The 26,813-nt window shown below is 30.3% G+C and overlaps 1 protein-coding gene across 2 annotated transcripts; it reads left to right on the top strand.

Moving 5' to 3' along the window:
* The first annotated feature begins 1,293 nt into the window (after window positions 1-1,293).
* On the top strand, window positions 1,294-25,986 carry LOC147816690 (uncharacterized). 2 transcript variants are annotated; one of them, XM_087150336.1, is made up of 4 exons: window positions 1,294-1,433; window positions 2,807-2,862; window positions 13,141-13,410; window positions 25,123-25,986. In XM_087150336.1, the coding sequence occupies exons 2-4, from the start codon at window positions 2,829-2,831 to the stop codon at window positions 25,152-25,154; spliced, it is 336 nt and encodes a 111-aa protein (XP_087006462.1). In that variant the 5' UTR covers window positions 1,294-1,433; window positions 2,807-2,828; the 3' UTR covers window positions 25,155-25,986. The 2 variants fall into 2 exon arrangements, with proteins under 2 accessions (XP_087006462.1, XP_087006461.1); XM_087150335.1 differs by lacking the exons at window positions 1,294-1,433; window positions 2,807-2,862; window positions 25,123-25,986 and adding an exon at window positions 7,250-11,740 and having other exon boundaries at window positions 13,141-13,251.
* The last annotated feature ends 827 nt before the right edge of the window (window positions 25,987-26,813 follow it).

Consider the following 26,813-nt stretch of genomic DNA (forward strand, 5'->3'; position numbering starts at 1 on the left):
TCTCGTTTAAACATAAAAATAGATTTCCCTAAAAAATTTGTCATGGGAAGGCTAGTAATTTTTAATTTCTTAAAAACTTTCCAATTTTGTATTTTTAATATTATAATTTTGACAATGACTTGAAAATTTGTCTTAATAGTAGACTTCGTTTAATGTGTTTTTCTTGTTATATTAAACTTTTATTTAATTTTAATAGATTATATTTTACATCAAAATAGGGAAAAAACTATGCAAGGCAACCCAATTATCCTGTGGAAAATTTAGTAAAATGTTCAAATGAATTAGAATTGTAGTCTCTAGTATATTTAATGATTATTCTAAAGCACTTATTATATGTATTATTTTGAGGTTATTTGCTCATCACAGTTAGACATTTTTAGTTAGAAAAGACTAATTTTTTCCCTTTGATTTTGAAATAATTCGATAATAACTATAGCATGACATGTTCTTCAAAAAATAAAATATCGTCCATCTTTTTTCAATTTTTTATTTTTGCAATCAATTTTATTCTATTTTTATTACTGGAAATAGTGAGAAATTTTTTTTATATATGTTAAAATAATTTTTTGCAATAAAATTTTTGAAATTAATGTACTTAGCTAATGTTTTATAATGTGTTTTAGAATGTTATAGTTCTGTTAGAATGTTATAGCTAAAAGTTCAGCTCAGTTATGATTCACTCTGTAACATAGTTGCAGTTATATAACAATGTGTTTCTTTTGATGTAGGAGGTTAAATTTTGAATTCTAAAAATTATTATTTAAGGAATGAAGGAAAAAAAAACATTAAATAACTTATTTCAGTATACTAGTTTAGAATAACGAACTATTATGAATCATATTAAAAATATGGCATAATTGAGAATTATACAAGAATTATTCTATGGTAATTGAAATTATACTTAATCAGAATAGAGGTACAATATAGTATTAACTTTTGTGTAATTAGTGTGAAATAAATGTTGCAACTGCCTTTTAATACTAACATGAAGAGATGCAGTCTGAGGTAGGCTAAATAATACCGCCGTATTTAGCAAACTATTTAAACGTTATTGAAAAAAATATCCAGTTTAAAGAAGCAATACTTTATATGTATATTTTTCTTGTGAATGATTTTAATAATTACTAAAATGAAATTTACATCTGATTTCAGAAGGATTGATTATTTTTTTAGAAGTTCAGTGCTTTGATCTGTCTGATGGTGAAACATCAGATTGTGAATTGTAGTCCCCATTTAGTCCGGATGATGAGTATTGTGATAAACGTGCCACATTAGAAAGACGACCAGATTGTGAAATTTTATTTGATACAGCTGTTCCTCACACTAAGCTACTTGATACAAGTGCAGCTAAAGCAAAGGCTGAATTGGCAAACAAAGGCAGTTTAGCTAACAGACAGTCCCCGTCTATTAAGAAGCAATCATTGTCTAATTCTGTAAGTTACGTCTGTAATCAGTATTTTAAATAATTATTTTGTTTTTGAAATATATTTCATTATTCATAATTGTTCATACTTAATTTATCAAATTTCTATTTTTCTGGAGGATACTTTGCTCATTTTTTGTATAGTGTGCCAAAGAAAGAAAATCAACCCGGCTACACTGAATAACTTTTGATCTAATGATCAGATCTTCGCGTTCTTAGACTCTATCTTAGTGGTTCAAGGGATGATTTCAAATATACTATCATTTAGTGAAGATGATATTTTCAGTTACGAAATCAGGCACAAAAATGTATTTCCTCTGAATAAACCTATTTTTTTTTCTCGCAGATTTAGTATTCTGCCACCCTCCCAAATAAAAGGGGTAGCCACATTCTGGGAAATGAGGTCCTAATAGTTTGGTCAGGAGAGTGATTCAAAGTCTGGATCCCCTACTGTTCATTTTATTTATTGCGTATTTCGCCATTTCTCGAGAAATTAAATTGAAAGATTTTTGCAAACAATTATAAAATTAATTTAACTAAAGATAATCCATGCAAAAAATTAATTTAGTAAATATTTATTATTTTTTAATATTTTATTTAAAAGTAGTCAAAAAAAATTTGAAGTGTAAGGTTTAAAATTTTTTACATCATTTTAAAATATCTGATTTTACATGGCAAACTACAAAATTTGAGCACAATCGTTTCAATAATTCCTGAGATTTCGCTCAATTTTGTATTTTGCCAACTAAAATTAGATACTTTATAATGGTGTAAAAAATTTTATACATTACAATTCAAATTTTTTTTGACTATTATTAAATAAAATAGTGAAAAATATTGCATGGGATTATCTTTAGATGAACAGATTTTATAACTGTATCCAAAAATGTTTCAATACCTTTAAAAAATTCTCGTGATATGGCGGAATATGCAAAAAGTTAAATTAACATTAAGGGGTCAAAAGTTTGGACCGCTGTTCTGACTAAACTATTAGGACCATATTTTCCAGAGTGCGGCTACCCCTGCATTTTTTGGATTAGATATCCAAATTTGTTTTAAAAAAAAGTATATTTATTCAGAGAAAGTAAGTTTTTGTGTCTGATTTTGCAACATAAAAATATCGTCTGCACTAAATAATTATCATATTTGAAGTCACCCCCTAGAACCAATAAGATTAAGTCCCAGAATGTGAAGTCATTTAGTTGAAGTTATTCATGGTGGTCTGTTTTCTTTTGTTTTTGTGCACTGCATACTAAGTATATCTTGTTAAACTTCTGTAACATGATCCATCTTAGAGTTCACTTTACTTTATATTTGCTTTAAATTATTCTTTAATATTTTTTAAAATAATTATTTTTGCATTTTATGATTTATTTTTTCCAGTCGCCTGATAGAAATTCTGTCTATGATATCTTCATCAATCCTTAAGAAAGTTTCCAGTAAGTAAAAGTTTTGCTTCATATATTAAACTTTAGATTCACACAAAAAGCACACTTAAAGGCAGCACATACTGAAAAAAATAAAAATTAATGAAAGGAATGGAAACTAGTACAACCTTCTTGTTGTATACAATAATAAACTTATTCTAATAGTAGTAGTACTTAGATTTTTTTGTATATCATAAAACAAGTAAACTATAACATATTTAAACAAATAATAATTCCTGTAGTCTTCTGAATTCAAATTTAGTTAATAATGTTTATGATTTTAATAACATTATATTTCTATAATAATTATTATAATTAACATTTAATAATTATTTCAATCAACATGAAAAATTATTTCAAGCAACACGTATATCAGAAAAATACCATTAATTTGTTTTTTTTTTTGTATAAATATTTTTAAAAAAATTGACTTTTATAAATTTAATGTTTGAGTAATTATTTTGCATTTTCACAACTTTTTGCATTTATTTATTTCAATATTTTCATATTAGGCATTTCTCATTAATTTTGATTTTGAGATTCCTTAAAAAAATTTTTAAAAGTTTAAATTACTATTTTTGCATTAAATCCACTATTTTTAATTCATTCTTAGAATATTACTATCATAATTAACATTTAATAATTATTTCAAGCAACATGAAAAATTATTACAAGCAACACGTATATCAGAAAAATACCATTAATTTGTTGTTTTTTTTTTTGTATTATAAAAAAAAATTTTTTTTTGTTTTTTTTTTTTGTATTTTAAAAAAAATTAACTTTTATAAATTTAATGTTTGAGTAATTATTTTGCATTTTCACAACTTTTTGCATTTATTTATTTCAATATTTTCAGATAAGGCATTTCTCATTAATTTAGATTTTGAGATTCCTTAAAAAAAATTTTAAAGTTTAAATTACTATTTTTGCATTAAATCCACTATTTTTAATTCATTCTTAGAATATTAAAATCATTAGTTTTATTCCATATTCCTTGATAAAAATAATTAACAAGCTAGTAATATCTTATAATTGTCACATTTTTCAACAAAATAACAATATCAAACGCATAATTGGATTTTACTTGATTAAAAACTTCACTTCAAAAGTATACAAATTGGGGATAATATTCGACATTTTTAAGTGCTCAAAAAAAGGTGTCAATTTTCAGGACTTGTCAGTTATTCATATCTTTTATTTCTGAAGTGAATGAGGTTTTTAATCAAGCAATATCTTACCGCTTCAGTTTCTTGGGATTATTATTTAATATAATTGGATTGCGTGAAACGAAATCAATGTATGATAATATAACAGCTTATAAACACACGATTTGGTTATATTAATTTATGATTTACCACATTAATTACTTATTTTATTTAGGAGATTATTAAAAAATCTACTGTAACTTATATTTTACCTTTAATTTTTAAGCTACTTTGATCTATTTTTTAATAATTTAATTTTGTATGGCAGACAGTTTATGCTTACGAATATAATTTTGCCAGTTTATTATTGAGAATATATCGTATTTATGTAATTAAATTAACTCTACACTTTTATGTGACAAATTAGAAAGTTTTTTTTTTTATATCGAAGTCAACTTAATCATTTGTTGTAATGCTACCTGTTGTTTTTGAGGAACAAGCCTTGTAAAAATCATTTTGTGACATTTTATATGATTTATAAAAAGCATTTTAATATTGCATGGAAATTTCTAAAACCTGGTTACAAATCTTTTTTTTTTTACTGAAAACTGTTAAAAGTAAATTCTAACCTATTCTTAGGATTTCAGTATTTTCAAAATTTGAATTCCCCCCTCCACATACTATATTTAACCACTAAACTACCTCTACACTTAATAAAAAAAGATATTGATTTTTTAAGGATTTATTCATTACATAAATTACTGCGGATTTATGAAATTTTGTCCATATTATTTGTTGATTAACTTAAAATCATTCCCAGTGAAATATTTTCAATTGAAAAATTTTCAATGGATTTAATTATATTAGGAAATGCTAGTTGTTTACACACATATCTTTGTATTTTTATTTATTATTTGAAATTTATAAATTTAAATCTATGACTTTAGAAAAAGTTTTTTAACACATTAAATGTTATTCAAAGTTTTTGTTGGAAAACTATTACTTTCTTATTTTGAAATATTACTACTCTTATTATACTTACTCTTTATTTAAATTTTCTTAAATTCTTTTTTTTGTTGGAAAACTATTACTTTCTTATTTTGAAATATTTAAGAATATTTTTTTATACTTACTCTTTATTTAAATTTTCTTAAATTCTTTTTTATTGGCTTTTTTTAAATCATAATTAGTTGAAAATTGAGTTTTTAAATTGTGTTAGAATAAAACAATTTTTTTAAATGTTATATTTATACTTTCTCACAAGTAATTTGAAACTAAAATATATTGTTAAATGGATGAAGTTTAAACTACTTGAAAATATCACAAATAATATGCCACTAACAGGCATACTGTACTTACTCGGTGTTAGACACAGAATGAAAGAAACACTGAGATGCAGCAGAAAATCTCAAACATGTTATAACAAGAAACAAAGGAGTGGATTAGCAGGGTAGAGAAAGCAAGTTTGCACAAGATAATCAAACAAAAGTAGGTTGAAAAGAAGCAGGTGTGGCAGGGGTATAGCGTCTGTTACAAATTTCTGCTTGACCAGAAGAGGGCGTTGTAATCACTCACTCATTATAATTCTGTAAACACTTATGTGGCAGGCAATGGATTGATTTGGATGGCTCATTGGAGAGCCCCTTTTCGTATCATATATTTTTTATTGTTACTATTATTAAATTTGTTTGTTATTAAATATGGTTTCTTTAATTAATGCACCCATTCACCACTGAATCATTCTGCAACATGGTGCATCGGCCGGGAATATCGCTAAAATAAAAATTGGACTGTACGACAAAAGGTTGTTAGTACAAAGAGGAATTATAATATCGGTGTATAACTACTCCCGATCTTGCAAAACTGGGACATTATTGCATAATTGGACTATTGCATTATTGAATTTGGCACATTATTTGGATTTGGATTGCAAGATAGGAGACTTTATCACTTATATATTATATATATTACTATTTGAAAATGGATAAGATTAATAAACTTACAGAAATAAGAAGCGGTATAACGAAATTAATTAAAAGAATAAATTTGGAAGAGCAAGCGGAAACTGATACGCCACTTGCAGAACTGCTAGAACTTTTAGAAACTAAAGAACAAATTCTTAAAAAACATGATTCGGATATAGAAGACCTCATTACGGATCCAGAAAAATTTAAAACTGAAATTAAGGTATCAGAAGAGTACGATGAAAAAATTCTTTCAACTAAAATAAAGCTAAAAAGTAAAATTAAAGAAATGAACAAGGAAATAAATCATGTAGCTGAATTAAGTCATAATACTTCTACTGAAACTGTAGAACACACCTTTTCGGCCCTTAAATTACCTAAATTAGAAATTCCTCGTTTTCCTGGTGATTCCAATTTCACGGAGTTCCTTAACTGCTTTAATAGCGCGATAGGTACAAATGATTCCCTTTCTAAAATTGAAAAATTTCAGTACCTAAAATCCCTTCTTTCTCCCCCCGCCTATAATGTTGTTGCTGGATTCGAATTAAACGATAAAAATTACGATTCTTGCATTGAACTATTAAAACAGCGTTATGGTAGAACAGATTTCATTATAAATTCATATATGACTAAATTACTAAATTTGGAGCCGGTTAGAAACTCATCTTACGTTAAAGGTTTGCGTAAACTATATGATGAAATAGAGGTAAACATAAGAAATTTACGCGCTTTAAATGTTACCGAGGGATCATATGGTCATTTATTAAACCCATTGTTATTGAAATTATTGCCCCAAGAATTAGTTTTCGAATTTCATAGGAAACGTGATAAAAACAAAAATTGTGAAGTTTCGGAAATAATGACATTTTTAAGGAACGAGGTCGAGTCTAGAGAAATTTGTGAATCTGTAATGAGTAGCCCCAAAAATTACGAATCTAAACGTACCCCCTTTCAAAATTATCAAAGCGGACAAACTTATCAAAAGAATTACTCTAAACCTAAAAACGTAGCAACAGCCTCAACTTTGCATACTCAGTCAAAAAATATTTGTATTTTTTGTGGTTTGATAAATTCGCATGATTCTGTTGATTGTAAAAAATTGGATGTTGAAACAAAAATTGGTAAACTTATGTCTGACGGACGATGTTGGGTTTGTTTCAAAAGAAACCATTACAGTAAATTATGTAGATCTGGAATTGTATGTAAAATATGTAATTCTAAATACCATCACGAATCAGTTTGTAGGAAAACTTTTAAACCACAAAATTATGTAAATAGAGCTAATGAAACAAAAACGAAAGATTCGGAGAACGATACTAACTCTAATAAATATCAGTCTGACTCAAAAATCAATGTAGAGAATATTTCCGTTTCACACAATAATATATTTTGCAAAGATAAAGCTTTTCTACAAACATGTTCTGTATTAGCTTGTTCGGATAAAAATTCGATTTTGGCAAACGCCATTCTGGATAATGCGTCACATAGGAATTTTATAAGCTCGAAATTAACTAAGGAATTAAAATTAAAACCCGTACGATATGAAAAAATAGCAATTTATTCTTTCGGCCAAACTAAAGCTTGTGAAAAAGAATATCCTATAATCTCCTTAAAGCTCATAAATAAAAGTGATAGTTCTAAGTGGATCGAAATCGATTGCATAGTAACAAATTTTATTACGAATCTAACTTTGAACAAGCCAGATGTGCTCTTAATGAATGAGTTAAAAACTAAAGGATATGAACTCGCTGACTCATTTCACACCACGAATTGCGATTTATTGATAGGGAGTGGTATTTTTTGGAGAATTGTTTATAATGAAAGGATGAAATTAAACGAAGATGTAAGTTTAATTAATTCCCATTTCGGATGGTTACTTTCTGGGTATAATAAATTGGGTCATGACTCAGCCGAAAGTTGTGAGAATGTATGCTTAACTATGGACTCTACTTCTATTTTATTTTATCTTAAGCTATTTTGGGAAATAGAAGAGTTTCCGAATGAAAAAATATGTCTTTCAGAAAAGGATAATCTATTGATAAAAAATTTCGAGGATTCTTTGCGATTTAATGGAGAACGTTACGTATGTAAATTAATGTGGAAGGATAATTTAGGCCCTCCTTTGGAAATGGACTCTAATTATGAGGTTGCAAAAAGGCGTTTTGATTCGTTAGAGAATAAATTAAATAAAAATCCCGAAATTTTAGATCAGTATAAACAAATTGTTTCCGAACAAATAAAATGCAATATTGTTGGGAATAGTGTAAATGAAAACTTAAATTCAGGATATTTTATGCCTCATTGTGCAGTAATTAGGAATGACAAAGAAACAAGTCGCGTTCGTATTGTTTACGATTGTAGTAGTAAGGCAAATGAAAATAAAAAATCTTTGAATGATTCTCTTGAATCGGGAATTAATCTTTATCCAAATTTATTGGATATAATTCTTAAATTTCGAGAAAATCAAGTCGCATTTTGCGGAGATTTGGAAAAGGCCTATCATATGATAGAAATTGCGGAAGAGGATAGAAATTATCTAAAATTTTTATGGGTTTCGGATGAAACAGATAATTCAAAAAGAATACTTCAATTTAATCGCCTTCCTTTCGGATTAACTACGTCATCATTTGTTCTTGCTTGCGTATTAAAATTTCATATTAGGAAATTTAAGGTAGATCAACCGAATTGTTATGAAATGTTGAATTCTCTATACGTAGATGATTTGTATTATGGTGCTAAAACTATTCAGGATGCGTATCAATTATCTTCGTCGGCAATTGAAATATTACGCGCCACCGGATTTAATTTAAGGAAATTAAAAACTAATTGTATGGAACTAAATGAACTTTGGCGTAAAAACGGATATGAGGAAAACACTGATTTTGGGCAAGGAGCAGGTTTCTTAGGATTAAAGTGGGATCCTATTGAAGATAAAATTAAATTAGATTTAAAGGAGTTAAGGTTTTCCTTGGAATCAGGAACCACCAAAAGACAAGTGTTGAGAATAATTTCTAAAATTTTTGATCCATGTGGATTCATTAGTCCATTTGTAGTTAGAGCTAAAATAATTATGCAGGAAATTTGGGAGCGAGGTCTAAAATGGGACGAAGACTTACCTAGCGATTTGGTAAAAAAGTGGAAGAAATGGTGTTCTGAAATTGCTGATTTGGACAATTATGTTATAATAGAACGAAAACTATGTTCAACGGCGGATATTAGTGATGTTTCTCTTCACATATTTGTTGACGCAAGTCCTAAGGCTTACGGAGCCGTGGCATACCTTCGTTATACACCAATTGAAGGACATATTGAAGTTAAATTCATTATTTCTAAGTGCAAGGTTGCTCCATTAAAAACTTTGACTTTGGCTAGATTGGAACTGATGGCAGCTCTCGTCGGTGCTAGGTTAGGGAAATATTTACGAAACGTTTTTCCTAATTTCACTCAACAAATATACTATTGGAGTGACTCTAAAATTGTTATCCACTGGATAAAAGGATCTTCAAAGCTTTGGAAACCATTTGTGTCTAATCGAGTGGCAGAAGTGCAGACACTTACGCTTCCAGAGTGTTGGAACCATTGCAGCGGTGTAGAAAATCCTGCTGATTTCATTACAAGGGGAGAATCTGCAGTTAAAATCGTGTCGAGTTCCCTGTGGTGGTCCGGTCCAGTTTGGTTATCCCATCCGGTCAACTTGTGGCCTGCAGTAGAGTTTTGCAACCAGCCTGATGCCAGTGATGTGGTCAAGAAAGAACAACGAGCTGTTGTGGTGAACGCTTTGACTCAAAACAAGACTTTTGACATTTCTCTTACAAAGTTTATTGATATTAACAAGTACAGCTATCTTACTAGACTTTTGAGAGTAACAGCTTGAGTAAAAAGGTTTGCCCATAATGCCAAGCCAAATTCTTCGAAGTTGAAAGGACCTATTAGTGCTTTTGAACTTCAGAATGCTTTGCATTCCTAGATTAAAACTGTTAAACTCTTGCATTACGAGAGTGAAATCCAACAACTCCTCTCTCAAAATACTTTGAGTAAACATTCACGAATTTTCAATCTCTATTGTAAACTTAATGATGATAATCTTTTATTTTTACAGGGACGTTTGCAGTTCTCAAGCGATGATGTGAAAACAAAACATCCTGTACTACTTCCTTCTAATGATAAATTTGTTGAATTAGTTATATTAGATGCTCATGTTAAAATAGGTCATTTAGGTGTAGATTCTACTTTAACTCACTTAAGGGAACAATATTGGATAATCAAAGGTAAACAATTTGTCAAAAAGGTTTTGAGAAACTGTTTAATATGCAGACGATATAAGGTAAAACCTGGTACTCAAGTGGTAGCTCCGTTACCACCTGACAGAATTAAAGAACAACCTCCCTTTGATATTTCTGGTGTAGATTTTGCTGGACCTTTTTTTGTTACTGACTCTAATAATAAGTGTTATTTGTTAATTTTTACCTGTGCAGTTACTAGAGCTGTGCATTTAGAGCTAGTTATTAATATGAATACTGATTCTTTTTTATTGGGATTTAGAAGATTTATTTCTCGTAGAGGATTGTGTTCGATTTTGTATTCAGATAATGCAAAAGCCTTTAAAAAGGCAAATAATGAACTGAAAAAATGGTGGAATCAAATTAATGATCCTCAGGTAAAAAATATGTCTGCATCTAAAAATATTGTTTGGAAATTTATTGTAGAAAAAAGTCCATGGTGGGGAGGTTTCTGGGAACGACAGATACGTACTGTTAAAACTTGTTTAAAGAAAATTATTGGTAAATCTTCTCTAACTCTTAAAGAATTAGAAACTGTCTTTTTGGAAATTGAAGCCATTATAAATTCAAGGCCTATTACGTATCTATATAACGAACCCTTAGAACCTTCTCCACTTACACCTTCTCATTTTTTAGTTGGTAAAAGATTGATGTCTTTACCTGTTGTTAAGTATAAACCAAATGATTTGATTGTAAATAGAGATTCATTAACTAAAAGGTATAAATACCAACAAACACTATTGGATCATTTCTGGAATCGGTGGAGGAAGGAATATTTACTGCATCTAAGATCTGCTTATATTTCTTCACCACCAGGTAAGATAACATCATTTAAGGTAAATGATATTGTTTTAATCAATGATGAGCGTTATCCCAGAAATATGTGGATGCTGGGAAGAATTTTGGAAGTGTATCAGGGGCGAGATGGGAACATTCGATCTCTTTTGATAAAAACCCCTAAAGGAGATATAAGACGCTCAGTTCAACTTGTAAGTAATTTAGAAATTAACCCTTAAACAAAATGTTTATTGCAATGTGTAAAATATATATTTTGATTATATGCATATGTTATAATTGATTGTTTTATATTGTTATCTTTATTATTGAACATTCATTTAATTATTATTATTGAGAATTTCTGCTAAGGATAAATTTTTTATATTTCAACTAATATTGTTCTTGAAAAAAATTTGTTTTGCAAATTTATGGTAAGTGAACTCAAAAGAGTTCAGGTGGGGAGTGTTACAAATTTCTGCTTGACCAGAAGAGGGCGTTGTAATCACTAACTCATTATAATTCTGTAAACACTTATGTGGCAGGCAATGGATTGATTTGGATGGCTCATTGGAGAGCCCCTTTTCGTATCATATATTTTTTATTGTTACTATTATTAAATTTGTTTGTTATTAAATATGGTTTCTTTAATTAATGCACCCATTCACCACTGAATCATTCTGCAACAGCGTCATCAATCACACCTTTCAGCCTGTATTTTAAAACTGTAGGTTTTTTTTATTATGGTTTTAATATAGTTATTATATATTTTATATGTCTGTTAATGTGACATTCTCTTTTCTCAATATATAACCTTCCCTTGGATAGTGTCAAAATATTTTTCATGAAATATTTTCATGAAAGAAAAAAAGTTCAAGCATTAGTGGTGAAAAGTGTTCATGAGGCCACTGTTATGTTCCTTATCTTTATTTAACTAAAAAGTATTTATAGTCGTATTTTGTTCATGTAAAAGTCAAACCTTATTATCTTAAATAGTAAAATGAAAATTGTAAAAGTTTTAGAATTTTTTTCTGAGAAAATTCACTATATTATTTCTTTAAACAATATGATCAGTAGCCAAACCGCTGTCTAAATATGATTTTTAAATATGTTATTAAGCTCAAGTTAATTTTTATGAAATGGATATTTTCGCACTTGCATTGTATTTTCAAGATTCTGAAATTCAATTTTTTAAATTAAAATTTATACAAACTGCAATTTAAAGTATAACATATATAATTTACAAAAAAAGTATTTTTTAAAAACTAGGTTTTTTTTTTAATTTTACACCATTTTTACTTAGTTTTAAAATTTTAATAATAATTCCATTCAACTTATAGTTAAAGAAGTTTCTTAAATAATAATGATCAATCAAATTAATTAGTGTTTTGCCTTCACAGTCTTTCTGGCAATTTAGGATTTTATAAATTTTTGAAAGATTTTTGTCATCATTTTAGGGCAATTTAGCTCAGCATCTTAGACACATAAGAATATCAAAAAACTGCCTACTGATTCAGTTAGTAGAAAATGATGTAGGACTGAATAATATTTACAAACTAGTGAATTTGTTTTAAAAAACATTTCTATAGTTTCTTATCAGCATTCTTCTTATTATTATTTCAAAAAATATTTAACTTGTGGGGTAAAATTATGGTAATTTTTTCCCGGGTCACCACCAAAAAGAAATAAGTCAAGGAATTTTATCATTGTGTAAAATTAGGATAAATGTCAGTATATTCAACTGAAATGCCCAAAATTTCTTGGAAAATGAACAAATATATGTTTGAGGTGCCTTAAGGCTTGATATTTTTTTCCAAAAAAATTGGATTTGTAAAAAACATTTTTTATTTTCAATCTTAAATGGCAGTATAATATTTTATGTTTAAGAATAAGGCCTAACTGAAAAATTATGTTATAAATCTTATAATACAAAAATCAGAAAATTCTATAAAATCTGCCGAGATTTTTTTTTTGTTGACAAATTTTATTCAGTTTAACCCGTCCAATCCTGATAAAAACAAATTTAAAATGCATTATTTGCTAAAATGTTAAATTTTTTACTAGCTAATATTAATATTTTCTTTTTAAACAAATGATTTTTATATGCATTTCTTTTGTATGTTTTAGTAAATCAAAGTGCTTCTTCAGATGACATATGCATGTTTGATCAACTTGATTTTAACCACGCCCAAGTAATGACATCACAGTCTTGCGAAGTAATATCTCAATCTTCATTTGAAAGTTATACAAAAGTAGAAACAACCTTTAGTCGTGAAGTTTCTCATTCACAGTCATCATTGTATTCTACATCTAGTCAACAAAATCCATCTGTCAAATCTCAAGGCAACTCATCAGATGTCTCAGTTTCAGATCACTCTGTTACTGCAAACAATGCTGGTAATAACAATGTATTCTTTTATGTTCAGTGGAACCTCTCGGGGTGCGACCTCTCTCCATCCCACAGTAAATTGAGTAATATATTTGCAGAAAATTAAATGCTTTTAATTATTAAAATTTGTTCCAAAAAAAATTAATACCTTTTTTTTAAAAAAATAATTTTTATATCAAAAATAGATTTATCAAAAATAAATAAATAAATAAAATTAAAAAAAATAAGCATTAAAGAAAAATGTTTGTTTAAAAATTTTTTTATATTATTTTATCACGCAATACAAAAGCTCAATTTAAAATTAATTCTAATAACAAAAAATGCTCACAAATGGAAAGTATAAAAAAATTAAATACATATTGCGTAATCTTAATTGAAGAAAGTTCATAAGGTTTAAGCTAAAGCCTAAAATAAAAACAAAACTTTATTGTTCAAAATAAGATTCAATAATCATTTGGTAATAAACTTTAGTTATTATTTCTTTCTATTGAATGATTAGATTTTTTATGCAGTAAATATTTTATTTTTTTCCCTTATAAAATCATTTAAGCAACAATAAATTGAGATCAAAATTACAAACAGTGAGCAGTTAAAATTCACGTTTTCTTCCACTTTGCGATAATATTGTATTATAATATTGTATCCTTCAACTTAGTAATAATATTGTAATATAGCTAGGGATGTAACAAATATTATGCTCTTTTGTCAAAAATGTAATTGCAAGAATGATTGGCCGAATATTCAGCAGAGTATTTTTTGGAAAAGTATTTTTCTATTAAGTTCTTTTTTTTGGAATTTGTGTAGACATAATAAAAAATCTGAAATCGTATTTTTAACTCTATTAGACATAGTAGTTTTTTCACATATTTGTAAAGTTTTAAAATTAATGTGCTTGTAAATTTTTCTGGAAGATTAATAGAAAAATGAAATTTGAAGGATTGAAACTAGATTACTTTATGTTAAACCATACTTTTTCGTACTTCTTCCCCATTTTCTAACTATAGTCAATTTCGTCATTTTTTAGACACTTTTAGTTCAAATAATTGAGATGTTTTTTTTTTTTGTTTCATCTTGCATGTTTTATTATAGTGTGGCATTTTAACGGAACGTTTCAGTTAGACTATTTGTTTATTGTCAGTTTTTTCCTGTACTGTAATGTATATAAAACGGTAACATAGAAAACTGTGATTTTTAATGTTTGTTTTGGGAACTAAGAATAATTGTTTTCCTATTTTTTTCTTTTGTTCTTTCTAATTTATTTTCATTTAACAGCATTTTTATTATGACACAGCATTTTTTAAAGAGCGTTTCCAATAAACTTTATTTTGTAGCAATTTCTTTTTTTCTAAAAATGTGGCAATGTGAAAAAGTTAAGTTTTTCGGCATTAGATTTTCATTAACATTTTTTCTCGAAAATCGGAAAACTGAGATTTTCTACTTTAAAATTCCCTTTTGAGAATTAAGATAGATTTTTATTTTCTCTATTTCGCTTTCATATATTATATTTAGTTTTATTGGTGTTTTTATGATAGCACAGCATTCTTAATAGAGTTTCTGATAGGCTTTATTTTTAACTTTGTTTCATAAATAGGTTTTTCCGGAAATATTATTTTTAGCATTGAAATTGCGGTTTAAATGATGCTATGCTCTTCTTCTTCTTCTTCTTGCTTGAGCTTGTCAGATATGTGGCACCTCTGCACATGTTGCATTTTGTACCATACTCCAAGCCCAATTTTTCCTAGTTCCATTGTCTCGGGTCGCCTACTTTATTAATATAGTCTGACAGTCCCTTAATGGAATTAAGGTGAAGCTCTTTAGGATATGGATTGCCTAAGGTAGTGAGGCGCGTAAGGGCGAGGGCATCACATTCGTATAGGATGTGATGTGCTGATTTTGCTATGCTGCTTTTATATAAATGCACGCTTAGAAATTCATATGTCGTAATAACATAGTAGTAAAAATAATAGGATCAAAATCATGAGGAAAAACATAGAAATAATTATGTAAAAAAGAAGAAGAAAAAAACTTAAATTTAGAATGAAATAAGCACAAGTTAAGCGTGTCAAAAGGACGATAAAAAATTTGAATGCTGTATTAAAAATTTTTGAATTTTTAAAACTACGTGGGAATGCATAGCACAATTGCCCCAAAAAATTTTTGAAAAATAGAAAGAAATAATTGCAATAAAACATAAAGAATTACTTAGATTTACAATGAAGTCGGCATTAAAAATGTGTGTCAAAAAATTATTATTTAAATAGGAGATTTGAAATTCGCATATGGTAATAATATTGTAATAAAAATACGTGATATTAGAATTTGAAATACGTGATATCTCAACTCGAAAAACGAAAATAACTGCTTAAAAAATCATTTAGGTTTTCATTAACATCGGCACAAAACGTGTAAAAAGGAGATTATTTAATGTTGGGATTCAACTTCAAGATTCATATCACATTAAAAATATCAAGATTTTCATAACTTTATGAAAATACGATGTTTTCACTGCTGAAAAATAACTAGGGATTTTCGAGGAAATTAGCACAAATATAGTACATCAAAAATTTATTACTTAAATGTGCAATTTGAATCTCAACTGGCGTAATAATATCTACGTAAAAATACAGGATTTTCAAATCATGTGGAAAAGTTTAGAAATTACTGTTTATAATAAACCAGGCTAGCTCTCTATGTTATTTTTATAACATTTTAATTAATATAAAAAATACAAACACAACACTAACAAATATCAAACAACATTTTCGTACTACATATACACATCTACTTGTAAACAAAACGTTCTACAGAAGAATCCGAGAGGATCATGGGTGAAGTTTTCCCTAGCTCCCTCTTTCGGGCAAACCAGGCATTACATCCTCCCCCTCTGTTTTAATTAGCGTCTCGCTTTTAAAACAGCATTTTTCTTCGGTCTTCCTCTTTTTCGCAGAGGAGCAATTGGAGTAGTCTCCATTTCAACGAACGGACTTAATGCCGAAACATGGTAAGTTCCTATAGGTGTGTTAGGACTGTCCAAACTGGCCACCTCGTATGAAACTGGTGATCTTTGAGTTAGGATCACATAAGGGCCGTCGCGTTTTGGCATAAATTTTGCTGTTTTTTTGTTGTGAGCTCTGCTAATTGGATGTAAAGCAACCCAAACCTTTTGGCCAGGAGTAAAATACAGTTTTTTACGGTTCCGGTCATAATACGTCTTTCTCTGGTCCTGTTTCATTTCAACGCGTTCCTTAACAGTCTTAGAGATTGAGGCCAATCTCTTCAAGTACGGCGTAATTTCCGGAACAAAGTTATCATTGTCAAGAACAGCTTTTAGATCGTAGGCTACATCATCAATTGTCCTCAATTCACGCTCAAACTGCAAATATGCAGCAGTATGTCCAGTTGTATCTGATTTAGAAGAATTAAGAGCGAAACGAATGCTTGGTAGTTTTTCAGACCAAGAATCATGTGAATCTCCCACAAGAATAGCAAGACGAGGTTTTAAGTCTCGATTTTTTCTTTCGACTGGATTTGCTTGTGGATGGTAAAGTGGAGTTAGGATTTGATCAATGTCCAGTGTACAACAAACCTGTTGCAGCACAGCACTAACAAATTGTGGGCCATTATCACTAATTAATTTCCTTGGGATTCCGTACCTCAGGAAAACTTCTTCAATAAGTTTAGTTGCACACTCATGTGCAGTGGCTGAGACAAGAGAAAACAGTTCCACCCATTTAGTTGCGCAATCTTCAATAATAAAGATCCACTTGTGGCCTTCTTTACTTTCTGGTAACGGTCCAAATAAATCTATACTCAAAGTCTCGAATCGTTGAGCGTACGCTGGAGTTCTTAAGAGTCCAGCAGGTTTTTGATTGGTTGCTTTGAAACGACAGCATTCAGGACATTTCTTGACATAATTTTCAATATAAGATCTCATGCCGGTCCAATAGTATCTCTGAGAAATACGTTGGTAAGTTCCTTTCTCTCCAAAATGACCAGCAGTAGGAGAATCGTGATGCAATTTCATGATAGTTTCTCTTTCTTGGGAAGGTATTACAAGTTGAGCTTCTTCTGCATCGGAGTCTGGGGCATATCTATAGAGTATCCCTTGATTCATCAAATATCCTTTATCTGACCAGTTCACAAAATCTTTATCCTTCTTATTATTTTCAAAACATTCGATTATTTTCTTAATATTTTCATCCTTTAGCTGAGCATCACGAATGCTAGCAGGACTTCTAGATGGCATATCTACGCTCACAAAATTACAGATTTCTGTATTGTTTACTTTAGTATCACAGACAGGTCGAGACAACATATCAGCTACTACATTCGATTTTCCAGGAAAATATTCGATCTTTAGGTTATAAGATTGAATTTTCAAAGACCAGCGGGCTAATCTTCCAGACGGTGACTTCAGATTCATCAACCACTTTAATGGTTGATGGTCCGTCGCCACAGTGATTTCTTGGCCTTCTATATAACCGCGGAATTTATCAAGCGCCCACACGACAGCTAATGCTTCTCTTTCTGTGGTTGAGTAATTTCTTTCAGCTGCTGTGAGAAGTCGACTGGCATATTCTATAGGATGTTCATTTGTCTTATCCTCTCCTTGTAAAAGCACCGCTCCTAAGGCATAGTTACTAGCATCAGTTCTTAAGGTGAATGGTTTCTTACAATCAGCTTGTTTTAATACTGGAGGAGTAACAAGACATTTCTTGAGAGTTTCAAAAGCTTGTTGTTCTGCTTTTCCCCAATTCCAAATGGCTCTCTTCTTTGTTAGATTACTGAGTGGCCGCGAAATATCAGCAAAGTTCGGGATAAAACGTCGATACCACGAGCAAGATTGTAAAAAGGATTGCACTTGCTTTACATTTTTCGGTTGGGGTATATTGTTTATAGCTTCCACTTTAGCAGGATCAAGTTCTAATCCCTTAGGCGTTATCCAGTGTCCCAAGTACTTTACTTTTTCACAAGCAAAGTGACATTTCTCTCGTTTAGCATTCAGTTTAAATTCGATGAGCCTCTCAAACACTGCTTGAAGATCGGAGAGATGGTTCTCAAAAGTGTCCGACAAAACAAAGATGTCATCAAGATAAGATAAAGCTAATATATCCTTCAAGCCTCTTCTGAAACGATCAATCAACCTTTGGAATGTGGCTGGAGCATTTCGTAGACCAAACGGCATCCTTAAGTACCGGAAAGTTCCATAGGGACAAACAAATGCTGTTTTATCCTGATCTGGTGGATAAACTGCAATTTGATGATAACCAGATCTAAGGTCTAATGTTGACATATAAGGTGTATGCTTAGCCTCATGCAATAATTCATCCATTAATGGTAAAGGATATGTATCTGGTACAGTGAGGGAATTAAGTTTGCGGTAATCGATACATAACCTCATGCTACCATCCGGTTTAGGCACAAGAACCACAGGTGAAGCGTACGGTGACTCGCATTCTTCAATGACACCTTGAGCCAAGAGATTGTCTAGTTCTTTCCTGAGAATTTCCTTTTTAACAGGCGTCATTCTGTATGGTGGCGTTGCAACAGGAGGATTATTTCCCGTCTCAATATGATGTTCGGCGAATGGAGTAACTTCTCCCCCTAGTTGAAAGCATCTTTCATACTTTTTAAGAAGAGCATTAATTTGATTTCTCTGATCAGGCGTAAGACCTTTTCCTTCATCTTTACGCAAAGCAAATTGGTTAACTTCAACCTTCGCTACAGGAATGCGTTCAGTGGATTCGCAATCCTCAACTAGTGAATACCTTTTCTTAGGATTATCACCAAAATACCAAGACTTGGTTGATGCTGCTAATACTATATTAGCCTTCTTTAAAAAATTTATACCCATCAAGGTTCTGTTACCTTTAGCTTCAGGTAAAACTATAAATTCTGTTTCAATAATTTTACCCTCAATAGTTACTGGCAGTACAGCTGACAAAGTTTCTCTAGATTGGGTCACACCATCAGCTAATGTAACATTATGAGTGTGCTTTTTCAATGCTACTTGATTTTCCTTGAATAGTTCAAACATGCGTTCACCTGCAATACAACGGTTTGCTCCTGTGTCTGCACAGACATATACCTCCTTATTGCAGATCGTAATAGGTATATTCGGAGTTGACCCGGTCGAAGTATTACAACTATAGAGCATTACCTTCCTTGCTTCAACAGTTTCTTTCTGTTCTGCAACGGAACAATTAGGGCGTTTCTTTCTTATAAACCCTGGTTTTCCACAACCATAACAAGATATCTTCGATTCTTTATTCGAGGAAAACTCGTTTCTTTTTACTGCATAATTAGGCTTATTTAATTTCGAGTAACTATCCTGAGATAAGATTTCTCTCTTACTTTTAACAGCAGTATCCTTCCTTACATAAGTGGATCTAAGGTTGTCGTAGGCGTCAAGCTTATCAGCTAAAGTATCTGGCGAGTTTAATTGTTCCCACTCATCCAACAGATGTTCCTTGCAATCAGGAGGAACTCTTCTTTTTATTTGATCCGCAATGATCAGATTCTGAAGATCCTTAAAAGTGGTAACATTCAGCTCATTCAACCAATTCTCGAAATAAGCTCTCAGTTCAAAATAATGATCACGCCAGGTGCTTTCTTTTTGCTTGCGATGAGCAAAAAATAATTGCCTAAATTTCTCGGAACTCAATTTGAAACGCTTGAGAAGCAAATCTTTTACATAGTTAAAATTTGAAGCATTTTCTTCAGACTCACGGGCTATGAGGGTAGAAATCGAACTTGGTATCAGACTTAACAGGTGGGAAACCCAAAGTTGCTCAGGCACTTTCGCTAACTTTAGCTGCCTTTCCAGCAATATCAGAAATAGGGTAATATCATCAGTTTCGGCTTTAAATGGAGGCAGTAACTTTTGAATATCTACTCTGGTCTCAGAATAAGATGTCGGATGTACTACGCTTCCAGTCTCCGCACCTTTAGGTTCTGAAGCTTGCAGTTTGAGTTTTTCCAACTCAAAATTCATTTCCATCTTTTGTTTTTCTAACTCGAATTCTTGTTGTCTACGTTTCTCTTCCAATTCGGTGTCTGCCTTACGTTGTTCTTCCTCACGTAATTCAACTATATTTTTGACCAGTGAATTTACGAAGACCTCGTCTTTAAACAGAGGGGAGGATTTTATAAGCTCACGCAATTTTGCAACTTTCATGGTTGGTTGAACGTCCAATTCCATCTCAAGTGCTACTTGATATAAAATATCCTTACGCGCCTTGTCAATCTCAGACATTTTGACAAAAAAAAATATTTTCCCTAAAAATCCTCTAACAACAACATGAGAAAAAGACTAAAAATTCGTTAAAACTTACCTTCACCCATGAGCTTCGTTAACTATTTCAATACATGATATAAAACATTCAGTGCTTAAAATATTATTTACTTTTTACTAATAAAAGGTGAAATTTATACCACTCATTAAGATATTTAACAAAATTTTAAATTAACACCTTAATTAATATTCATTTAAATATTAATTACCATATAAAATTTATAATTTTGTGCATTATATAACAGTTCACACTTTTATCATGAGATAATAAACAACTAAATGCTACTATATAGCAATAAACAGTACCCATAATAAAATTAATTCTTAAAGAAATTAAAATATCAATACCAATAATGAACAAATATAATACCAATAATATCAATACCAACAATATAAATACCAGTCATCTACAAAATAATACCAATAATATCAAAGCAACAATATCAATAGAATCAATAACAATAATCTACAAAATAAATTTCCTTTAAAATTAGTGTTCTTTTAAATATTCAAAACAAAGCATCAAAAACATTACGTCATCATTCAAAAGAACAAACCGCAAATTTTTATTTAATAGATATTTCTTCTTTCTTTTCTCCTGAAAAAAAAAGAACCTATCTTCCTTTTTTTTATTTATATATATATACTACTTATCAAAATAAGAATAATAAATCGTTAAGAACATCAAAAGAATCAAAAAGAATATTCATTTCAGCAATAAATTAAAATCTACCGCACTTTCGATTTGAAAGAAATAGAATACGACGCCATGTATTTAAGGCAATAAATACCAGAATCAAATTACACACTTCCTTTTCGAGAGGAATTAATTACTACTTATACACTCAAACAGAAAATTTAAATTTCGGTATGTAACTAAAGAAAAACAATCTTCAGAATAGCATTCACATAAAATATTGAAAATACTTCACAAAATATTTCTAAATTTAACATACACTTCTTTTATCTAGAACATATAAAGTATGAAACAAAATATTTATAGAACAATATTATAAACCATTTTTCAATGTTTGCTGAAAACTATGACAAGCGCTTTGCTTTACAATTTAAACACAAACTTATGAAACTAAATACTCATTGAACAAAACCTTTTTTTTTTTTTTTACTTTACTTTGGTTTGGCCGGCCGGCCCAAAATTTAAATATTTAACATTACTTGCATATTTTAATAATTGTAGGTTTGATTCTGCATCATTATTTTCGAAATCTCCGCTTCGGATTTCTAATTCGGAAATATCTAACTTATTGAACATATTCACATTGTAGAACTTCATAAGAGCAACAGATTTAGGTATACGTTTACCTATCTTTGGTATTTCGACGAAAACTATTTTGAAAACGAATCATGACGAAAACGAAAGCGATGCAAATTTGCACTACATCACTATTTTCGGTTCTTGACCGAAGGCATAAAAATGACGACTTCGGGCCCCATAGGTGGGCCGCCACTATAATAAACCAGGCTAGCTCTCTATGTTATTTTTATAACATTTTAATTAATATAAAAAATACAAACACAACACTAACAAATATCAAACAACATTTTCGTACTACATATACACATCTACTTGTAAACAAAACGTTCTACAGAAGAATCCGAGAGGATCATGGGTGAAGTTTTCCCTAGCTCCCTCTTTCGGGCAAACCAGGCATTACATGTTTAAATTTTTTTTTTGGATTTCCGATAAAATTGGCTTAAAGAAAGTGCGTTTAATGTGATTATTTAAATTTGTGATTCAACTTCGAAATTCATAATATTTTCGTATTCATACTATCAACATTTTAAAGAAAAACTCCACATATCGGTATTTGTAAGATCGAAAGGTCTCGTTGATTTATGATGAAATTGGTAAAAATAAAGCTGGTCTCAAAAACTGATCACCAAAATTTTAAATTAGCATATCATTATCGTATTAAAACATTGGGTTTCTTTAAACCTTGTGAAATTCCATACAATAACTGCTGAAAATGCGATTTTAGGAATGACATAGAGTTACTATAAAATCTGTGAAAATTAAGGGCGTCAAAAAGTGATGACTCAAAAGTGCGATTTAAAATTTTACACATTCTCTTTTTTTTTTTTTTTTGAATAATTTTTTGAAAATTTCATTTTGTTTAGGATCTCATTTTCTTAAGCTGTGCACCCCTAGTTTTGCAGATACTGCATGTTATATCACACAAAAATCTTCCGTTTCATTACCTGTCATTATTTGTACATTAAATATCCATTTGCAAAATGTCTAATCTCGTTTTGTTCTGAAACTTTGCACTTTTCCCATGTGCAGTCATGCTTTCATAATCTGCTAACCTTCCTTTCCTTTTTTTCTACTTTGGCTGACTGCTTTTATTTACCACTTTGTACTTCAATTTTAGTACAAAGTGGTAAATAAAAAGTTTTCAAATTCCTTTACAACTGTTTTCAAAAGTTCAAATTTTCCTGTGACTTTACTGCATTCAAGCAGTGACTGTTGGGAAAACTAAGATTTATCTAACATATAATTAGCAGAATTTGAAAATATTAAATGTAATTAAAGTTTTGCAAAAACTTTTTGTATAAATTTAATTTGAATTTTATACAATCATACATCAGTTTTGGAAAGACAGTTGTAAATAATATGCTTATGATGTGTTAGTTTGCTGCTCCCACTGTCCAGCTGGGAGGTGTATACACACGGGAATACAATACAATCTTAAAGATAAAAATAAATAAATCATGAATCTGTACTTTTCATGACTTTACATGATCATTGTAAAATAACAAGTTTCTGACAAAGAACTATTTTTGTTGATTATATTAGCCACCATAAAAAGATTAATAGGTTTTTCGGTTCGAAAAATGAGGATGGAAAATGAAGCCTGAAATTGAGAATATCGAGCAAAATGCAACACATGAGAGTGCTAAAATTTTTCAAAACTCATCTCAGCAGACGCACATGCGGACTCGCAAGTATTTCATCAAATATGTAAAATGATAGCTGCTTTTATATGCTACTGATTGGAATGGATTGTGGTAAAATGAATTGTTAAAACGTTGTACAGAACAATGCGAAAACTATGCTCTTGCATAATACGTGCCGAAAATAGACATTGTAAAGATAAAAATCTATTTTCGAAAAGGGAATATCAAGCATTTTTTAAAGACACCCAATGAAAAAAACACCTTTAAGGGCTTTTGAAAAACGAAAATCGAATATAAGCACATTTAAGCACTTTCTAAAAATGCTACGCACCATGAGATAGTTGTTTAGAAACTGTTGGTTGTTATAAAAAACATAATTAAAATTTGACGAAAGTTAACAAAAGTTCTGAAAGAGTGTGTTATGCTTGATTCATAACATAATTAATTAATATATATTAATATATATTAATTTGTCAATAGTTAGCACTGATTAGTTAGCGTTCACCCTTATGAGCTGTTAAGACCGACACTTATTAGTTTTCATAATTCCGATTATTAGAACAGATGTTTATCAAGGTATGAGCTGCTAGATTTGAATGAAAGCAGAATGGTCTGTTGTTGATGCAAATTCATTGTTTCCACAACAAAAGTTATTCTTTCAGTTTTTGAGTTATCGAAGGTTAATATTTTACGCGTGTGAGGGACATCAAAACAGTTTAAAAAGATGGTACAATTGTGTCTTTTACTTACTTTTTCAAATGATTTTTTTCAAATATTTAAAAAAAAAAAATTTTTCCGGTGATAATTTTGTGTATCGAATATCGCATTCATCACGATGCTCTTTCTTTGGATCTTGGTCCAATGCATGTGACTTTTTATATAGTAATTTTGCTAAATGTTTGATTTCTCTTACTTATATTTCGTTTTAGTCAGATTCTTCAGAAAAAAAAAAAGAGACAGGCTGTCAATTTTTATGGAGATGACTTATAGGATATACAATACGTAACTTTATGCACTGCCCAGGGTTTTCTTATCTGCTGATGAAACATTTTGCTAAATCTATAAATATGAAGAGATTAAGTGGAAGAAAAATTGAACTGTAGGCCTGAATATAAATTTTTTTTTTTAAATCTGAGACACGTCTTAGACTTGGAGGCGATTCTTTCGCTTTCAAACTTCTTCGGACTAAACTTTTAAACTTACTCAAGTGGAAATTTAAATTTAGCTAATCTTTACATCTGAATGATAAAACTACTCTTCGAATTTTCGAGGGGTAATATTTCTTTATCTTCAGTCCAGAATCATTTTTTCATTCAAGATTAATAATGTTTATTGTGCTCTTGTAAGTAAAAAAAATGTCATTTAGCTGCCACCTATGTTTGCGATACCGCAGTGCGTCTACCAATACAAAACAGCAATTCCAATTCACTGGTATGTAAGAAATATTAACTCGATTCTATGTTGGCTTCTATGATTTTCTCGATATGATTTCTAATTTTATTTTTAGGCTCCGAGGACCGTAAGGAACCACCACAATGATCCTTCAATTCATGAGGTAAAGGGCCACTCCGGCCTCGGGCACCCCGACCAACCGACAGAGCTAGTACTGTATGTTGGGGTACCTTTTCATAAATGGATGTTGACATTGTCGATATCACTCTCCCCACATTGGTGACCTGTTCGTCACAGAAACTACCACTTTGTTCTGAACACGCCTTCTTCGCAAGGATCGTCTACATTGAACAGTTGACTTGCTACTTGTGACTGCGACATTATTAACTTTTCTCGCGCTGTTGCTACTCTGTCTCGATCACACACAACGTCGGTCTGTGCATACTTTACTTCAAATGGCAATACAGGAGAGTGAACTTATTACAGCTCTCACGATCAGCCCTCAAAAGTACGGTGACCTTATTACAACTCTCAAGGCTTCTCACGAAACGGAAAGAAACAACTAGTGGTATGTGTTAATTGAATTATACCACAGATAAAACTCTGGTGGGGGAGAATTAGTACCGTAGTATGTTTACCACTACAAAATACAATTTGAATTCACTAGTATATAAGTAACTCGTTTCCATGTTGTGATACCTTCTCATAGATGAATACTGACAATACATTAGCAATATGATTCTCCCCACAATTCTATTGATGTTAAACAATTTTATTCAAAATTTTGCAAATTTTATTCTTAAAGTGTGAAGTTTTTCTGTTGAATATAATATGTATTTTCATTCATTTATTTTCACATTTGTTTCATTTTTAGTCCCATGTATTTGGTTTTTGAAGATTAAGAAGATTTTTGAAGATTATAAATAATTTTGTACACAATTTGCAGCTCATTCGAGAATAAAGGAAGTTATTTATGACATCTGAAATGTTTTTCATTGCTACTTTTATTTCTATAACGAATTTTGTTAGGACTGAAAGTGAAAAGAACTGTCATCAAAAATTTATTATTCACTCAATCTTGCTTGAAAAATTGTTTTTGTGAATGACCTAAAAATAAGTATTCCCAAAATAAAAAAAATTTTCTCACAATTTCAACAAAAAGTTTCGATTGGTGAACCTGGGTGAATATTTCCGCAAATGTTCTAACGTTATGAAACGTCATTCATTCTTGTGGTTAGTGGGTCAGAAATTAGCTATAAAATGCATTTGATTAACTTTTTTGCTGGTTCGGTTAATGAAGATTTTTCCCCCGCTAAAGTGAGCTAACGAAATGCCAACAAAACCTTCGTGGGCAAACGTTGGATAATTATTTCCTGCAGCTGCCTACTATTGGCCTTCACTATTGTTTACCTTTTAATACATCAGAAGTCGGCAAAAATTTGTTTAGATTTATAACAATAAGGCGCATAAGGTAAAGATTTCTTAAAATGGATCTTCGTTTGAAGTAAAATTCAAACTTGTGTTTTCTAGATCAGAAATAAGCTAAAAGATGTTTTGGCTATAATTTTCTACGATGTGCCAACGTTTGGAAACAGAATTAAAACTTTTGATCAAATCAGAAAATGCTGCTGGTGAAATAAATTTAGATATGGAAGATAATAATTTAACTGTATCTTAATTTGAGAAGTGGTGGCTCTGGAGATAGAGCGTTTGCTTATCAGTGAGGTGAACTGGGTTCAAATCTCAGCGAAGGCTAGTCTATACGAATTACGCTCGCACAGACCACAGTGCTGACATAAAATATCC

The sequence above is a fragment of the Parasteatoda tepidariorum genome, chromosome 1 (genome assembly GCF_982258835.1).
Source record: "Parasteatoda tepidariorum strain Cologne lab strain chromosome 1, Ptep-v5.0, whole genome shotgun sequence".
NCBI lineage: Eukaryota > Metazoa > Arthropoda > Arachnida > Araneae > Theridiidae > Parasteatoda > Parasteatoda tepidariorum.